The 17,500-nt window shown below is 37.3% G+C and overlaps 1 protein-coding gene across 13 annotated transcripts in view; it reads left to right on the top strand.

Moving 5' to 3' along the window:
• The window catches only part of LOC144974361 (histidine ammonia-lyase-like), a 62,626-nt gene that overhangs the window by 33,127 nt on the left and 11,999 nt on the right, over positions 1-17,500 (top strand). For all 13 annotated transcript variants that reach the window (XR_013645723.1, XR_013645726.1, XR_013645730.1 and 10 more), the window contains exons 12-18: positions 914-965; positions 2,267-2,362; positions 3,213-3,308; positions 4,780-4,838; positions 8,479-8,625; positions 11,833-11,911; positions 16,656-16,742. Coding sequence is in view for 4 of the 13 variants with exons in the window: in XM_078917181.1 (XP_078773307.1) it covers positions 914-965; positions 2,267-2,362; positions 3,213-3,308; positions 4,780-4,838; positions 8,479-8,625; positions 11,833-11,911; positions 16,656-16,742 (616 nt within the window). In the remaining 9 variants the exon portion in view is untranslated. The remainder of the gene's footprint in view (positions 1-913; positions 966-2,266; positions 2,363-3,212; positions 3,309-4,779; positions 4,839-8,478; positions 8,626-11,832; positions 11,912-16,655; positions 16,743-17,500) is intronic.

Genomic DNA, 17,500 nt, shown 5'->3' on the forward strand with positions numbered 1-17,500 from the left:
TGGCTGAATGTATCATTCCATCCCAACTGAATATGCAGAGAGTATTTCTAATCAAGAAATTGGGTAACAGACACTTGCGTAAAATAAAAATCTGAAAAAGTGTGGTATGAAACAGTGCCAGACAAAGCAAAAAAGAAAAAGAAAAGACAAAAAATGTTGTTTTTTTAAATTGTATTTTTCTTTCTTGCTATTTCTTGCGGTGTTTCATGCCACAATAGGATTCAATAGTCGTACCGTCACTTCCTTCCTAATGACGTATGGTAACTTAGTAACACTGGCTCTAAACTATCGGAACAATGGCGGACGCCGTATGAAATATATCTCCGGCGAGCTTAAAAGCGTATCCAGAGGAAAAAAAACCCCATCAATTTGATCATGTTTTGACTTTTACACATTCTAATCACAAGGCATATGAAAAGGGAATGAAAAGTTCTCGCCAGCATGAAGAATAAAAAGTAAAGATCTTCTTTGTTTAGAACCAAGATGGCCGCCGTTGCCGGGCGCGTGACATCAGACTACTGAATCCAATTGTTATTATCTTTAGCTTAGAGCACATTTCTGCCGTCCAACGTGTACATATATGCAGGTCTTGCAATTATTATGGACCTAGTTTAACATTGTTGTAATGGACAATATTTTGAGTCATGTTTTTGTTTGTTGAGATGTTCATTGCAACAATGAACCCAAAACGAATTGAGTTATCAGACTTGCAATTAAATGCACGTCGCTACCGTCTATTTCAGTTTAACTTAAAGTAATACAATTTTTTTTTTAATGCTTTTGTACATCGCTGAAGAAGGATTCTAAACCCAAAACGCTCCGTTTTAAGTATTTTTTCCCCTTTTTTTGAAGGTTCGTCACTGTTTTTTATTTTTTTCATTCCTCCATTTTGTCTTCCCGTACTCAAATTCAGGGTCTTGCGCTTATCAATGGAACACAGCTTATCTCCTCTATTGGAGCAGAAGGTGAGTGGGTGTGTCATTAACGCTGATGTGACCCATCGACTCACAATGGTGTTGTGTCATTATATATCAAATTTCGATAAGTGATTAAAAATTTTAAAAAATAAATATGAACTTTTGTTGCTCTAATGATGCATTGCGTTTAGGCAAAATTCTCACAACATCCGCCAGCTGGATGTGATGTACCAACACAGAAAACTGAGTAACCATGAGCGTTTAGCGTCTGATTGATAACATTTTGTGAGAACTAATCATTAAAATGGCTGTCTAAAAACAATAACAAAGAACTCAGTGACGTCATATTCGTTCCTTATATGTAACAATAAATGTGACTTACGTCTCGAAAAATTACTATGCCAGGGTGGACCAGATTCTAAAAAATTGACTTAAAATTCTAAATAAATAAAAAAAATTCTGAATCAATATGCCCCATTTCAGATCAGCGTATTTCATTTCTCATATTACGTGATTCTTGAATATTGAAATTCTAACCATTTTGACGATATATAAATCTATTTTTAAAAAAATTATGATTACCTCGATAAAAAAAACCGGAATTGACGCAGCGCGTCTCTCTAATCCGAAAGTCCACAATCCGAATATTTCCGAACAGGTTGTATGGAAAATGATATTTTTTACATTATTTAATTTGTACACCTAAGGGGCTGGTTCCAATATCCAGATGTCGTCTATCTGTAATTCGGACAAAGTGCTGGGAACGGAAGTGTTTGGACTGGAGAGACATGACTGTATTCAGCTCAATGAAACAACATAAACTTAAGCCAAGTTTTCTTTAGTTTTGACTACAAATTCAACTTTCAGCATCAATTTCATCCCAACGTAACATCGTCACAAATATCAAACAAGCAAATAAGCCCCTTAACAAAAGAAGTGAAAAGATGATTTTAAAAAATATATATATAAACTTGGTGCTCTTTTATGGGAGACAACTGCTTGCATTAATTGTCCAAAATGAATTTCTCAGGATTGTCTCCCCTGTTAGGATATAAAACAAACTGCCAAATTTAATCATTACTATAATCACTATGATCATTATTATTATTATTATTATTATTATTATTATTATTATTATTATTATTATTATTATTATTATTATTATTATTATTATTGTTATTATTATTATTATTTTTTTAATTATTATTATTATCATTATTATTATTATTATTATTATTATTATTATTATTATTATTATTATTATTATTATTATTATTATTATTATTATTATCATAATCATCATCATCATCATCATCATCATCATCATTTTTATCCTATAATTATTCCAGCCCTGGAGAGAGCCGATTCAATCGCTCGCCAGGCTGACATTATAGCGGCACTCAGCTTGGAGGTTTTGAAGGGGACGAGTAGAGCCTTTGATAGCAGTAAGTTCGTGATTGTGAATAAAATCATCATCATCATCATCATCATCATCATCATCATCATCATCATCATCATCATCATCATCATCATCATCATCATCAACAACATCATCATCAACAACATCATCATCATCGTCGTCGTCGTCCTTATCCTCGTCATCATCGTCATCGTCATCATCATCATCATCATCATCATTATCGTCATCATCATCATCATCATCATCATCAACATCATAATTGCTGTTGTCGTCGTCGTCATCATCATCATCATCATCAGCAGCAGCAGCATCATCGTCATCATCATTATCACAATTATTATTACCATCATCATCATCATCATCATCATCATCATCATCATCATCATCATCATCATCATCATTTCCAATTTATATCCATGAATGTCCACAACGTGAGACCTCACAAAATCCACAATTCTCTTTCACGTATGAAAACATTTTCCAAATCTTTTCCACGGAGATCCACAACTTGAGACCACAAAACTGTCTACATAGTTTTACCACATTTGATAACATTTCCAATAGATTTTACAGAGGCCTGCCCAATACGTAAGACCATACAAAATCTACATTGCTCTTCCGCATTTTATAAATTTTCTGATGCATTTCCACAGTTGTCCACAATATGAAACCACAAAATAGTCTTAAACAATTTTTCTACCCTGTAAGAACACTTCCAATACATTTCTACAGAGGTTCGTAAAGCAGGGCCACACAAAAAAAATGTCCACATTGTTCTTCGTAGTATGACATTTCCAATATATTCCCACTAGAGTCCACAACGTGAGATCACAGAAATTCCACTTTATAACATTTCCAATATTATATTTCCACAGAGGTCCACAACGTGAGACCACACAAGGGGCAGATCCAAGTGGCCAGAAGGTTAAGAAGTGTTTTACATTCGGATACGTACCCTTCACAAGTAGCAGGTATGACTGGGTGGGGTTCCTGACCTCCCATAGTGGGCAGAGAGGTACATACGGTGTCTTCTATCCTCCTACATCTGCTTTCTAACATGCTTTCTGTCTTTGTCTTTGAATAAGATGACTTGGTTTTGTCCTGGCCATGGCCAGATGCCCAGGCTGGGGGGGGGGGGGGGGGGGGGGGGGAAACAGTCAAATGTATAGTTTTGGGAGATGATATATTTTTTTCTTGTAAATCATCTCTCTGTTATGCACTGCATTATGTTTTGTTTATATATTATATATGATGTGTAAAAATTTGAGTGTATTCCTCTTAGTAGGGACCTGTGCTTGTGTCTGGATGAGACTTTTAGGTGATCTCAAACTAAGTTGCCAATTGGGACAAAAATTGCGACGACACACTTGCCTAGTGTAACAGCTCTTATTTTGGTTCCACAATCAACAGAAAGAGCCAAGCTGTGGTTATTACTACGAGCAGAGTTTGCTTTATAAAAATCAAATTGATAGACATTTTCTTTGCTAAAATGGTTTATCGCTTTGCACCTGATTGTTGACGTTCACCGGAGTCTGTCCGTTTTATGGATTTACAAGTGGAACCACTTTTGGTTGCTGTGATCGTTTTTAACAGGAAAGTGACGTTACTATTTTGGAACCCCATTAAAAGAATATCTCAGATCTCAGAAGATAGTTACCTCGATTGGGATATAACTGTAAAAATGATTTTATTTTATTTTCTGTTAATTTCGAAGAAATCATGCTAAAAATGAAATAAGACGGTTTGTGTAGATTGTTATGAGTCTCTTAATGTTTAGTATTGAATCTTTCTATGTATTAGTTCGAGTATTTACCATGTGCTGTTCATTCGCCCATGGATTATGTTTTGGCACAAATTGAACGTTACTTCTTTAGAACCCTATTTAAAGAATATATCAGATCTCAGAATATAGTTACCTTGATTGGTATTTTAAAAATGAGCTTTTATATAGCGCAATATCCACTAAACGTGCTCAAAGCGCTTTACAAGGGGTCCCTGGCCAACAGCAACACATAACATGTAGGACGAGACAGGACGCCTGTTAGGCGATATTACAATCTTTCGAACGGAGACAATGCTGTTAACGACCAGGTACTCATTTTACACCTAAGTACGATGAGAGAATGTGAGTAAAGAGCCTTTTCCCAGGACTCAACTATGCGCCGAGCGAGGCTTGAACCCAGGACCTACCGATTCGAAAGCGAGTGTCATACCATAAGACCACATATCCGCACTTAACTGCAAAACTTTTTTTTTTAATTTCGAAGAAATCATGCTAAAAATAAAAATTGATGATTTGATTAATCTCCAATCTTTTCTATGCATTAGTACGAGAGTTTCCAATGTGCTGTTAATTCGCCCATGGATCATGTCTGCGCACACATTGAAATAAGATGTTCCTTATTATAATCGAGTTCTTTTTTCTTCTCTTCGAATATCCAGAAAGTCACAGGTATTGTAATAAAGTCCAAGATGCTTATACATTACGGTGCTGCCCTCAGGTGAGACCATAGTAATTATAGGGATTTAAACGATAAGAAAAAAATATTACGATTTTTCCAATGAGCATACATTTTGTTTAGTTGACTATCTGGCTTATTGTGTCCTTAATAAAACCAATCGGAAGCACAGGCCATCAATGATGCCAGACCATTTGACTTTTCCTTGGGCCGTCCTCTCCAGCTGTTTCCATGTTTATCCCACCCCTTTTATCTTCCTCAAACAAAGTCCACCGCCACATTTTTCTTGGTTTTCCTGCTTTTGTTACTCCTTTGGTATTCCATGAAAGATCCTACTTTGTAATTTTTGTTTGTTTGTTTATTTGTTTGTTTTTGTATGTTTTTTTTTTTGCTTTTTGTTGCGAGTTGAGACTACAAATGTAAAAAAGAGATACAATATTTACTTTAACTTATAGTTATAGCGTCAGGTTATCTCCTTTAAAACCCATAGTGACCAATTGGTCTCGGTTTTACATGACATCGCTTATCAACACACACTTTTTTTTTTCTCCGGAGAATAAATCATTGTGTTTTTATTACCTATATTAATGATACTGCAGGCCGTTCATAAAGCGCTCCATTTGATTAAAACAAGCTCTGAGTGCTTCATAAAATCTAAACAATATTTTAATAATACTGAATGTACTATTATTGACACGATGTAACACAAGCAACAACAACAAAAATGAAAAGTAAAAAAATGAAAATAAATAAATTAATTAAAAAAAACAAAAAAAAACAATAAAAATACCGAAACAAATAAACAAATAAAAAACCACAAAAAGATAACCAAAAACAAAATCCAAACAAACACACACAATTAAATTCCCTGAAGACGTAAAAAGTAAATTGGGATTTTAAAAGTCTTCAATGATTATGAATATTTAATATGCGATGGAAGAGTGTTCCAAAAATAGGATGCCGAAAAACGAAATGATTGTCCATCCATCTTACGATGTGTTTTAACTGAATCTCGAGATTACTCTATGCATTTTATTTTCAAAAATTATAATATATTCTATTCTATTTCAATGTCCATAAATTCTTCCATTCACGTCAGCGCCCACTGGGATTTAAATTGGTTTCTTTGCGTGTTTTCAAATTCAGTTAGAAATCATTATGATTGCGTGATGATGTGAAAGCCCAGTTGGTATTCATTCTAAAATTGTGGTTGTCAGTCACCTCCGACGTGACTTTGGAGATGTAATTTCAACTAAACAAGATGTGGAGGAAGTGGAAAACAATTTGTATGAATCTCTCTCTCTCTCTCTCTCTCTCTCTCTCTCTCTCTCTCTCTCTCTCTCTCTCTCTCTCTCTCTCTCTCTCTTCTCTCTCTCCCCCCTCTCTCTCTCCCTCCCTCTCTCTCTCCCTCTCTCTCTCTCCCTCTCTCTCCCCCCTCTCTCTCTCCCTCCCTCTCTCTCTCCCTCCCTCTCTCTCTCTTTCTCTCATCTCATCTATTTATCGTTCTCTGACATCTGGAAATTGATCAACACCAACTAAAACCCGTCCCATCATTTACGCCACTCAGTACGTGAGATAATAATTGTCATGATCCCTATGACTATTGACCGGATACTAAAATGGTCAAGAATTTATAGCTGAAAAAAAAAACAAATAATAAAAAACAGCAACAAATTGTTTTAATCAAAACAAAAATGTTACCTCGCACCTACCCCCCCCCCCCCCGCCAGTCTCTCTTCTCTCTCTCTCTCTCTCTCTCTCTCTCTCTCTCTCTCTCTCTCTCTCTCTCTCTATTTATCTATCTATCTATCTTAATTAAATTCTACTGAGAGCTTGCTAGAATCCAGCGAACACTGCATTGACCCTTACTTGGTAAGAGATAGCGGCAGGGTATTTTGTCTTGAAACAGTGTCAAGCGATTGTGAGCGTGGATAGCGACTAGGATCGAAAAATCATGACAACATCATTATGCCTTTGAGTATAGGCCGTTATACACATCAATTCACTCGAATAGATTTGAATGAATTCCTGGATTAATAGCACATATTCGGCCTCCCAATGGAAATAACTAAAATTGATATGAAAATCTCACAGTGGAATTTTTTTTCTTTAGGATCAATTGAAAGTAAAGACTGTAACAACACGGGTGTCGTCCAAATTGCAGCGCTGCAAAGATATTCACTTCCTGTTAGTTACTTAGTGGTGTTTTATCAACACATAGGTCGAAAGTAAGGGGTCACTTTGGCCAGCTTCCGACCCCCACCCCTACCCAAGGTCTGAATCTGAATCTGAATCTTCCTTTAATGTTCACATTCACTCATGAAGATTTTGACATGAACAATAACATAAAGGTGAAACATTCAGCAGCGATCTAGAAGCTCTGTTTTTGTTTTTATTGTTTTTAAGGGTTTTACGGCGCTTGCAACACATTTAGGTTATACCAGCTCCAGTAAAAAGGAAGAAAATGGGATAATAAAAAGTTCTCGAATTACAATTAAAGCACCCAAGAAAAAGTAAGACATAGGGGAACTGGGAGCAAATAGGGATCAGATGTAGATTCCAAGAGTACTTAATTTGAGATCACCTATAAGTCTGAAGCACAAAATCCAACAAAGAGGAATCCACACAAATGCTTACAATATACATTTAAAATAACAAATATAATAATACATAACAGAGAGATGATCCACAAGAAAAAACAAACATCCCAAAACAACACCTATGCATTTGACTTTCCCTCCCAGCTAGGACTCCGGCCAGGACCAAGAGAAAAAAATCAAGTAATCTCATTCCAAGACAAAGACAGAAAGCATGTTGGAAAACAGTTATAAGGTGATAGAAGACACAGTATGTACCCACCCTGTCCACTATGGGAGGTCAGGTACCCCACCCAGTAGAAGCTCTGTAAATATATCTAAAGTGAGTGCAGATGTAACTTCCCGCGGTAAATTGTTCCAACCTGTGATGGTTCTGGGGTAAAATGAGAATTTTCTGAGGTCTTAGGTGGATGTCAATGTCAGGGGGATGAAACTGTCAATTTGGGAAGTCCTAGATGTTCGTGTCTGTATTTGGGGATCAGGATTTGAAATCGCCATCAGGTTGTTCTTTACCTTAAACATCATGGTCAGGCGTGCTATTTTCCTCCTAAATTGGAGTGACTTCCATTCAAGTTGATCAATCATGCTGCTCACACTTAATGTCTTCTCATAGTGTCCCGTCACAAAAGAGTCCGACCAAAGAGTGTCATTTCTCTTTCTACTGATCTTCTCCATGTCTTTAGTGAAGTGACCTTTACTTCATGAGATTTACTTTCAGAGTCAATCTGAGCGCTGATTTTTTTGGGTATTCCTCCTTCCTTCATTCGGCGAACATGACCAATCTATCTCAATCTTTTGTATTTGGGAATTGTTTAAACTTTTAAAGGACTCTAGTGTGTGTATGTATGTGTTTGTTGTTGTGTGCGTGTGTATGTGTGTGTGTGTGTGTGTGTGTGTGTGTGGGTGTTTGTTTGTTTTTTGTTGTTTTTTTTGATGGGATGGGCCAAAAAAAAGGAAAGTGGAAGATTTTTCCTGGACATTTGTTTTGGAAAATGTATAATTGATAATTTTCAAATTCTGAAATTTTTTGTTGTTTATTTGTTAATTTCTATTATTTTGATTAAAATGTGTATAATTTTCTTTAGGTACACGGAATAGTGAATGACACCCTACGGTTCGTACGACAAGTCATCACAACAGAACTTAACTCTGCAACCGACAATCCTATAGTCTTTGCCGACATGGAGGAGATTGTATCGGCTGGAAACTTCCACGGAGAATATCCGGCAAAGGTAATGATTTGTGGCTCGCCTCATCAATCTGGTATTATGACAGAAAATGAACTTTTAGATTAATTCACTCAATTCTAGAGATTTTTGCTACTTTTCAAAATTGGAAAAAATGTATCAAAAATGAGCATGCACACAGATAGTTTTATTTAACCACCATTCACATGTTAAAACTAAAAACATTAGTTTTGATACTACGCCAATAATTTGTCCCAGAAAAATGTAATAAATGCGCATGTGGTAAAAGTAACCCGGGTAAACTACGGACATAGTCGGTGTTAGGGTTGAATGAGTTAAAACTGATTTTTATATTAATATGGTCAGAATTAGCGAGAAAAAATGTGACCTACCATCTCGAAACGTTATTAAGGCGGGATGAATAGTACCCCTAAAAGTGAATTTAGTAATAAAATTATTGTACAAAAACAGGGCACTTAACAGTACTGTATGACATGGAAAGATGGTTCCGTATGGTCCATAGGAGGAATAAAATAAAATAGTGTGAAGCGCATTCGGCATCCCGTTGAAATGCTCTACATGAAGCTTCATATTTACTTTTAAAACTTTGTTTATTCTTTGCATCATCCTAACATAACACTTTTTTTTGCGTAATGAGTTCTATTAATAGTACCTCTACAGATATTATGCTCTTGGCTAAGAAGCTCACAAAATTGCCATCCGGAAGTATAAAGGACCAACACACAAAGCTATGTGTAGCCTTAAACGTTTATAGTTTGGTTTAGACAGTTTACTGATAATTACTCATAAACGTGGATGGCAAAAATAACAATAACAAAGACCCGAGTGATGTCAACGTCATTGTCTGTAGATGTCCTTGGTTACATGTACACGTCAAGAATACTTTGGGATTACATGTACAGAAGATCTTCCTTACGGTACTCGGTGTTCGTGTCTGTACATGTCATTGTTAATTTAGTAGTTTGTTCGTTTGTTTTGTTTTGTTTTTTTTTGTTTTTTTTTTGTTTTTTGGGGAGGGGGGGGGGTAAAGCTCTTATTCTATCAGCTTTCTTCTATTGCCGACAAAAACACTTAGTAACCAAAACTAATCGTCAAATGTAAACATTGTCTTTGCGTGTTTAGAATAAAACCCCTTTTTATTCATCCTAAGAGTAAATATTATTTCCTACAACCCAACGCGCCATCCATGAAATTTGGTTTACGCAATTTGAGGGCTTGGGGGGGGGGGGGCAAACAAAACCCCCAAAAAACACCAAAACAAACAAAACAGAAAAAGAATAAAAACAAACAAGCAACCCGCCCCCCCCCCCCCCCCCCCCCAAATAAATAAATGGAAGGAAGATTCCATATGGTCTGCTGCTGGGGGGATGAAATAAAACACCGGGAAGCGCATTGGTCATGTTAATCCATGGAAATGCGTTACATAAAACTTCATATTTACTATATTTTTTTACTTTTTTATTGTTTACGTCGTCCTTTTTGGAAGATGGGTTACAACCATAGTCTATTAATAGTATGAGTAATTTTGACAGAACGCTAGTCTACGCAAAGTACTTTCACTGGCAATGAAATGACATAAATGTGCCGCAAGCGCCGTAAAACCCTTAAAAAACAAACGAATGTACTAAATCATCGGTCTATAATTATTTTCGTACCATTTTTATCAATGGGTCAGGCCTTGTTTTTATCTGAAGAGTATTTCAATAGGAACAAAGACAAAAAGTGGGTATTATAATACGTTTTTTGATCGAAAGGAATAACTTATTGACTTTGAACAAACACTTCATATACCCATGGGTGCAAGCAACTGGACCTCAAAAAGCCTGCAAGTCTACTTATGACCAGACATATAATCTGAAAAAGCCTGCAAGATTCACGGACTTTCCTCGTCATTTGAAGTCTTGTTCTCAGCATCTAGTCTTCATAATAGTAGTCCACAATTGTTGTATGTTTAATCCAAAGGTTGTAATGCAGTAATTTGTTAAGTTTCTTGTCACAAGTTGCACAATTTTAAAATATACAAAAATAAACTAAAAAATTAAAAAAGGGTCCTATCACAGTCCTATTCAAATCGCAAAAAGCCGGGACGTTTTTTTTGGTAATCCAATCGGCTGGCAGGCCGGCTGTAACCGGCACTCTTGCACCCATGTAAACCCTCATCAATATAATTCCTGATTTCGGTCAAAATTGTATACTATTATTGATTCTATGAACAAAAAATTACTAAATATGACACGCCGTCTGAAAACGGCATTATGTCGATATGGAAATTGAGATAATAACCACATACTTAAAATTTTGGTCTTTATTTCTATCCGATATGAGGAAGAATTAATACAAAAAATTTACATTGAAAAAGACTAATAGTTGGTATTTCTTATAATTTAAAATACCCAGCGACGAAGATAACGTACCAATACACAAAACTATGTGCAAACCTTGAACGTTTAGAATATAATTGATAGAATTTAGTGAGAAACTTCTCATAAAAATGGCTGCTAACAATAATAACAAAGAGCTGAGTCACGTCAATTACCTTCTATCTATAGACTCTAGATTCATTCCGGCATAATAGAGTTTTGACACAATTGATCCCAGATCTCATTGTGTGTAAAATGACAACCCTAAAACATCTATTTCTTGATAAATGCATTGTGAGTAAAATGACAACCCTAAAACATCATATTTCTTACTTAACGATTTAAGATAACATTTGTCGTGGTCTTGCAGTATGAAACTCGCCTTCGGACTCGTAGGTCCCTTGTTCGATTCCCGCGGCTCTGGGTGGTGCAAAATTGAATCCTTGGACAAGACTCTTTACTCACATTCTCTCACACCATCTTGGTGTAAAATGAGTACCAGGCCTGTAACAGCATCATACATGTCGAGAAATGTGGAAGCGCCATATATGCGCCGGCTTTTGTATTGCATGCTATTGTTGCTGTTTGATTGGGACCCCTTGTAAATCGCCAAGAGCACATAATATAAAATAAAATGGATAAGGCGAGTATCATACTTCAAGAAATCCCCGATCATGCAGATGTATGAAGACTTTCCACATGGAGGGAGTGGGACAATCATGCAAATGAAGCCGTTGAAGATCCGAGAGAAGAACTTCCCTTCGGAACTGCATGCTATTGTCGCTGTTTGATCGGGACACCTTGTAAATCGCCAAATGAAAATTGCTCAATATGCCCATTCAAGTTTATTTCTTGATTATTTTATCAACAGGCGCTGGACTACTTGGCAATCGGCGTCCATGAACTTGCCAATATCAGTGAAAGGAGGATAGAACGTTTGGTCAACCCATGTAAGTGGGAAGTGAAGTGGTTGATCATCCTTCTCTTGGTTGGATCACTTTTACGAGTTTTGATCAAGTCTCTGATTTACAAACATAATCTGGATGGAGTCTTTCGACCTCTAACGGTGGACAAAGAAGTCTCTTTTGCTGTGTCTTCTACCCCACAGTATCTGGGTGGGGTTCCTGACCTCCCATAGTGGGCAGGGAGGTACTTGCTACGTCTTCTATCCCCTGTATCTGTTTTCCAACCAACTTTCTTTCTGTTTTTGTTTGCAATGAGATTACTTGGTTTTGTCCTGCACTGGCCGGGTACCCTGGCTGGGAAGGAAACAGTCAAATGTAAGGTTGGTTTTGGGAGATGATATTTTTTTCCTTATAAATCATCTCTCTGTTGTGCACTGTATTTTTTTTCCTTTTGCATATGTATGATTTGTAAACAATTGAGTGTGTTCCTCTTGGCGGGAACCTGTGCGTGTGTCTGGAAGAGACATTTAGTGATCTCAAACTCAGTACACTGATAGTGTTCTCTTGGAATCTACATCTATTCCCTATTTTGAACTAATTCCCCTTTGTCTCCTTTATTCTTGGATGCTTTAATTGTAATTCTAGAACTTTTTATTATCCCATTTTCTTCCTTTTTACTGGAGCTGGTATGACCTAAATGCGTTTCAAGCGCCGCAAAACCCTTAAAAACAAAACAATCCTTTTTCTGTTCCTGTCTTGGTTCGAATTTACTTGACTTTGTCCTGGCCTGGCCCGGATTCTTTTGTTGAGAGGGAAACAGTCAAACTTAAAGCATTAGTTCTGATGCTATATTTCCCCTCGTAAATCATCTCTCTGTTGTGTAATATTATAGTTTTTGTTTTGAACATATTTTATACATAATGTTTGAGTGTATTCCTCATAGCTAGATCCTGTGCTTGTGTCTGGATCAGACTTTCAGATGATCTCAAACTGATACATGATAAAATGCCCGTGGAATCTACTTATAATCCCAAACTAATCCCCTTTGTCTTATTTCCCATTGGTGCTTTTGTGCTTAGAGGGTTTTCTCTCTTTTTATAGGCGCTGAAATGACATAAATTTGTCTCAAGCGCCGTAAAACCAATCAAATGAAACAAAAGAAGAAACTCGATATCTAAGCAAGTTGATCGTTAATCAAGTAAAGGGTTCAAACCAGGTACTCTAACGGTCAGAAGTCAAGTGTCTCGCCTATCGCGTTTTATTACTAAGTCAAGCGACATTCCCTTTGGTCGGTGACTGAGTTGCCTTGCATTCACTTATACAAACTCGGGCCTTGGATTGGTCTCTTTGGTTGACACTTTGTATAAATTATTACTCCACTCGATGTGAATAGATAAACTGACAATATATAGTGGCGTAGAAATAAGAATACTTATAAAAATTAACTTTAACTTGAGCATTTATAAAGCGCAATATCCACTGGACGTGCTCAAAACTCTTTGCAATGGGCCCCAATCCAGCAGCAACACTTAACATGTCGAATGAGACATGACGCCTGCTAGGCGATATTGCATTTTTTTCTGACAGAGACAACGCTGTTGACGGCCAGGTACTCATTTTACACCTGAGTACGATGAGAGAATGTGAATAAAGTGTCTTTTCCAAGGACTCAACTATGCGCCGAGCGAGGCTCGAACCCAGGGCCTTCAGATCCGAATGCGAGTGTCATACCACAAGACCACATAGCCACACAAAAATATGGCGTATGAAAAGCCACCGATTCTGCTGATGTGTGTGAAATGGATTAATTGGATTATTTTCCCATCATGGGCTGGAATCAGAAGGGATTATTAAAAAATAGCTTAATAACCAAGATACAGGATGGCTGCTGTATATTACTCTATTCTGCCGTACTCTGGAAAAACCCATATTTTAAAATTTGGCCAGAAAACTCGTCCTTCAAATCTTGGCAAACAACTCTCAAAACATGGGACTTCGCGCAGTGTATGAACTCTTAGCCCAGCGAAATATCTCTGTCAGATGAAGAATGAAGTCAAATAAATTTTAACCGATTTTAAAACAGCAGACAAAAGCGCTCATTCGATATAGAAAATAATAAATAACCATAACAATTTATAATTATCCTCACAAGTTCGCATTGGCGCGGAACAATACCAAAAGAAGAGAATGGGAATGAAAACTCAATCAACAGCATAAAGAATAACTAATGCCATAATATAATGTATGGGGTAGAAGATAAGAGCGGACATATAATTGCCAGAGTGAACATTCTCATCACGTTAAGGTTTTGCTCGATAACGGAAAAAAAGGACTATAACGGATAACTGGGGTTTGTTTTTTTTCTCCTGCACGCAACCGGAAGTAGAAACAATAGATTTTGACGGAAATGATATCCTGACCACAACAATTGCTAAATTTGAGAAGCAATCGACGTAAAAAAATAAAAAAATGATAATAATTCATTTTGATTAGAAATATTATGAATGAGGTAATTGGATCGATATACTATCGTATATTCCTGTGTGGCTATGTGGTTATCACATTTGCTTTTCAAATTGGAAGCTCCTGGGTTGAGCCTCGCTCGGCACATAGTTACAGTTGAGTCCTTGGAATAGGCTCTTTACTCACATTCGCACACCGTACTTGGGTGTAAGATGAGTACCTGGTCGTTAAAAGCGTTGTCTCTGTCGGAAAAATTGTATTATCACTAAACAAGCGTCATATCTTGTTCTACATGTTTCACGAAGTGGAATTGATTTCCCAAAGGAATGGGAAAAAAGCCGCTGATACAATCCGCGAAGTGGCCAAAGAAGTGCTAGGGGTGAGCTCGGGAAGAGGAAAAATTGGAAAAGAAACATGATGGTTGGATGAAGATGTTCAAGAAGCAATAAAGAAAAAGAAGGAAGCAAGGAAGAACATGGAGACAAATAGGGATGCTATCAAAGTAGATGAATATCAACAAAAGCAAAGTCCGAGTCATTCAAAGAAATGTATGAGCATTTAGAAAGTAAAGAAGGCCAGGAAAATATTTTCAGAATAGCGAAACGGATGGACAAGATAGAATAGGAGAGATATACAACATATTAAGATGATCAAATATGAGAATGGAAGAGTATTGGGCAAAGATGAAGAGATTCGAGTTCGATGGAAAACATACTACGACCATCTCATGAATGAAGAGAATGACAGGGAGATGAGAAGTGCCTAAAGAGAAGACAGAAGATGAAATAAGCAAGAACGAGATGTGGGCTGAAGTGCGCAAGGTGAAAAAAGGGAAAGCAGTTGGACCAGACAAGATACCAGCTGAAGTCTGGAAATCACTTGGAGATGAAGGGTTACATTTCCTGGTGCGCTTATTCAACGACATCATACAGAAAGAAAAAAAATGCCAGAAAAATTGACAAAAAGTACATTGATCTACATATACAAAACTAAGGGAGATGTTCAATAATGTGGCAACTATAGGTGTGCGGCTATGTGGTCTAGTGGTATGACACTCGCTTTCGGATCGGAACGTCCTGGGTTCGAGCCTCGTGCTCGGCTCATAGTTGAGTCCTTGGAAAAGGCTCTTTACTCACATTCTCTCACCGTACTCGGGTGTAAAATGAGTACCTGGCCGTTAACAGCGTTGTCTTTGTCTGAAAAATTGTAATATCGCCTAACAGGCGTCATGTTCCGTCCCACATGTTAAATGTTGCTGTTGACCAGGGACCCCTTGTAAAGCGCTTTGAGCACATTTTAGAGGATATTGCGCTATATAAAGCTCAATTAAAAAAAAAATTAAGTTATTGAGCCATACAACGAAGATGCGGGAAAGAGTAATCGATAAGAGGATTAGAAAAGATGTAGACATAAGTAAAGAACAGTTTGGATTTGTTGCTGGTAAAAGTACAACATGCTATAATATTTGCTCTAAAAGTGACCGCAGAGAAGTATATAGAAAAGCAAAGAGAATTACACTCTGTGTTCATTGACGCGGAGAAAGCACATGATAGGGTACCATAATATATACAGTGTTGTAAAATCAGCATTTGTATGGACTAGAGACAGCAGCTACAATAATGAAATAAGATAAAGAAGGTGGCAGAAATGAGGATGTTGAGATGGTTACTTGGCTGGACAAGAAAAGATAAAGTGAGAAACGAACGAATTCGAAGGTTGATTAAAGTGGAGAATTTATCAATAAAATGAGAGAAGATAGATTGAAATGGTTCGGACATGTAAAGAGACGAGTGAGGGAGTACGTTGGAATTAAAGTTATGGATATACCATTAGTGAACACAGAGGAAAAAGGGATGCCCAAAGACTAGATGGTTGGAAAGGTTAAAGGACAATATGAAAGAACCGAGCCTGGAGGAGAATGATGCTATGAACCGAGATGCATTGAGATGCGGCATTCATTATTGCAACCCTGCAAAATGCTGCATAAGCTTAAAGAAGAAGACGACTCACATTAGATCACCGTACTCGGGTATAAGATGAGTATCTGGCCGTTAACAGAAACACGAACAGTTGTATTATCGCTAAACAGGCACCATGTCTTGTTCTACATGTTACATGTTGCTGTTGGCCAGGGAACCTTAATAAAGCGCTTTGAGCACGTTTAGTGGATATTGCGCTTTATAAAAGGTCAAGGGGGTTTTTGTGTGTTTTTTTTTACTCCTGCGTTTGAAATTTCGAACTACCAAAGCGGCATTGGAAAGTTGTTCCAAATTCCTAACGGACGAGTTCAAGACCGTCATATTCACTCGTTTCATTTTTGTTTCAGCTCTCAGTGGTTTGCCAGCGTTTCTGGTGAAAGATGGAGGATTAAATTCGGGTTTTATGATCGCCCATTGCACCGCCGCATCTCTAGGTAAGACCACATAATGTCCCAAATGTAATATCTGGGTGGGGATCCTGACCTCCCACAGTGGGCAGGGAGGTACATGCTGTGTCTTCTATCCCCCCCCCCCCCATACCCGTTTTCCAATTGTTTCCTCTCATGGTCTTGGAATAAGATTACTTACTTTTGTCCTGATCCTTGCCGGAGTTCCTTGGCTCTTGGAATCTACATCTGTTCTCAATTTGAACCATTCCCCTTTGACTTACTTTTTCCTCAAGTCCTTTTAATTGTACATCTAGAATGTCTATACTATCCAATTTTCTTCCTTTTTACTGGCACTGATATGACACAAATTTGTTGCAAGTGCCGTAAGACCTTGAAAACATAAAAAATACCCTGACGTAGTACCGTTTTGAGGGGATGGATCACAAATATTGATGAGATTTATCACCTTCATCTCAAAAGGGTTTCAATTTTTCAGTGATAGAACACTTGCCTTACAAAAATCGGTGTCCGCACCTTGCGCAGTTCGGGTTTTTATTGTCTGACTGCTCTGTCTACCACCCAGCCGTGATCTGGTAGCTGGGTCTATTAGATCTGGCGGAAAGTACTTTCCGATATACTGACGTCCTATACAAACGGTTACAAGCAAATACTGCTGAATGTTGATTGCTACAGAACCCGGGATAAATTCTGTATCCACGAGCTTAATGTATATTTCTATCATTTTCTGTGTTTTCTTTAGTTTTTGTTTTTGTTTTGTTTTATTAAGGGGGTGGGGTTGTATT

Source organism: Berghia stephanieae, chromosome 6, assembly GCF_034508935.2.
Source record: "Berghia stephanieae isolate SIO BIC M18660-M18661 chromosome 6, UCSD_Bste_1.3, whole genome shotgun sequence".
Lineage (NCBI taxonomy): Eukaryota > Metazoa > Mollusca > Gastropoda > Nudibranchia > Aeolidiidae > Berghia > Berghia stephanieae.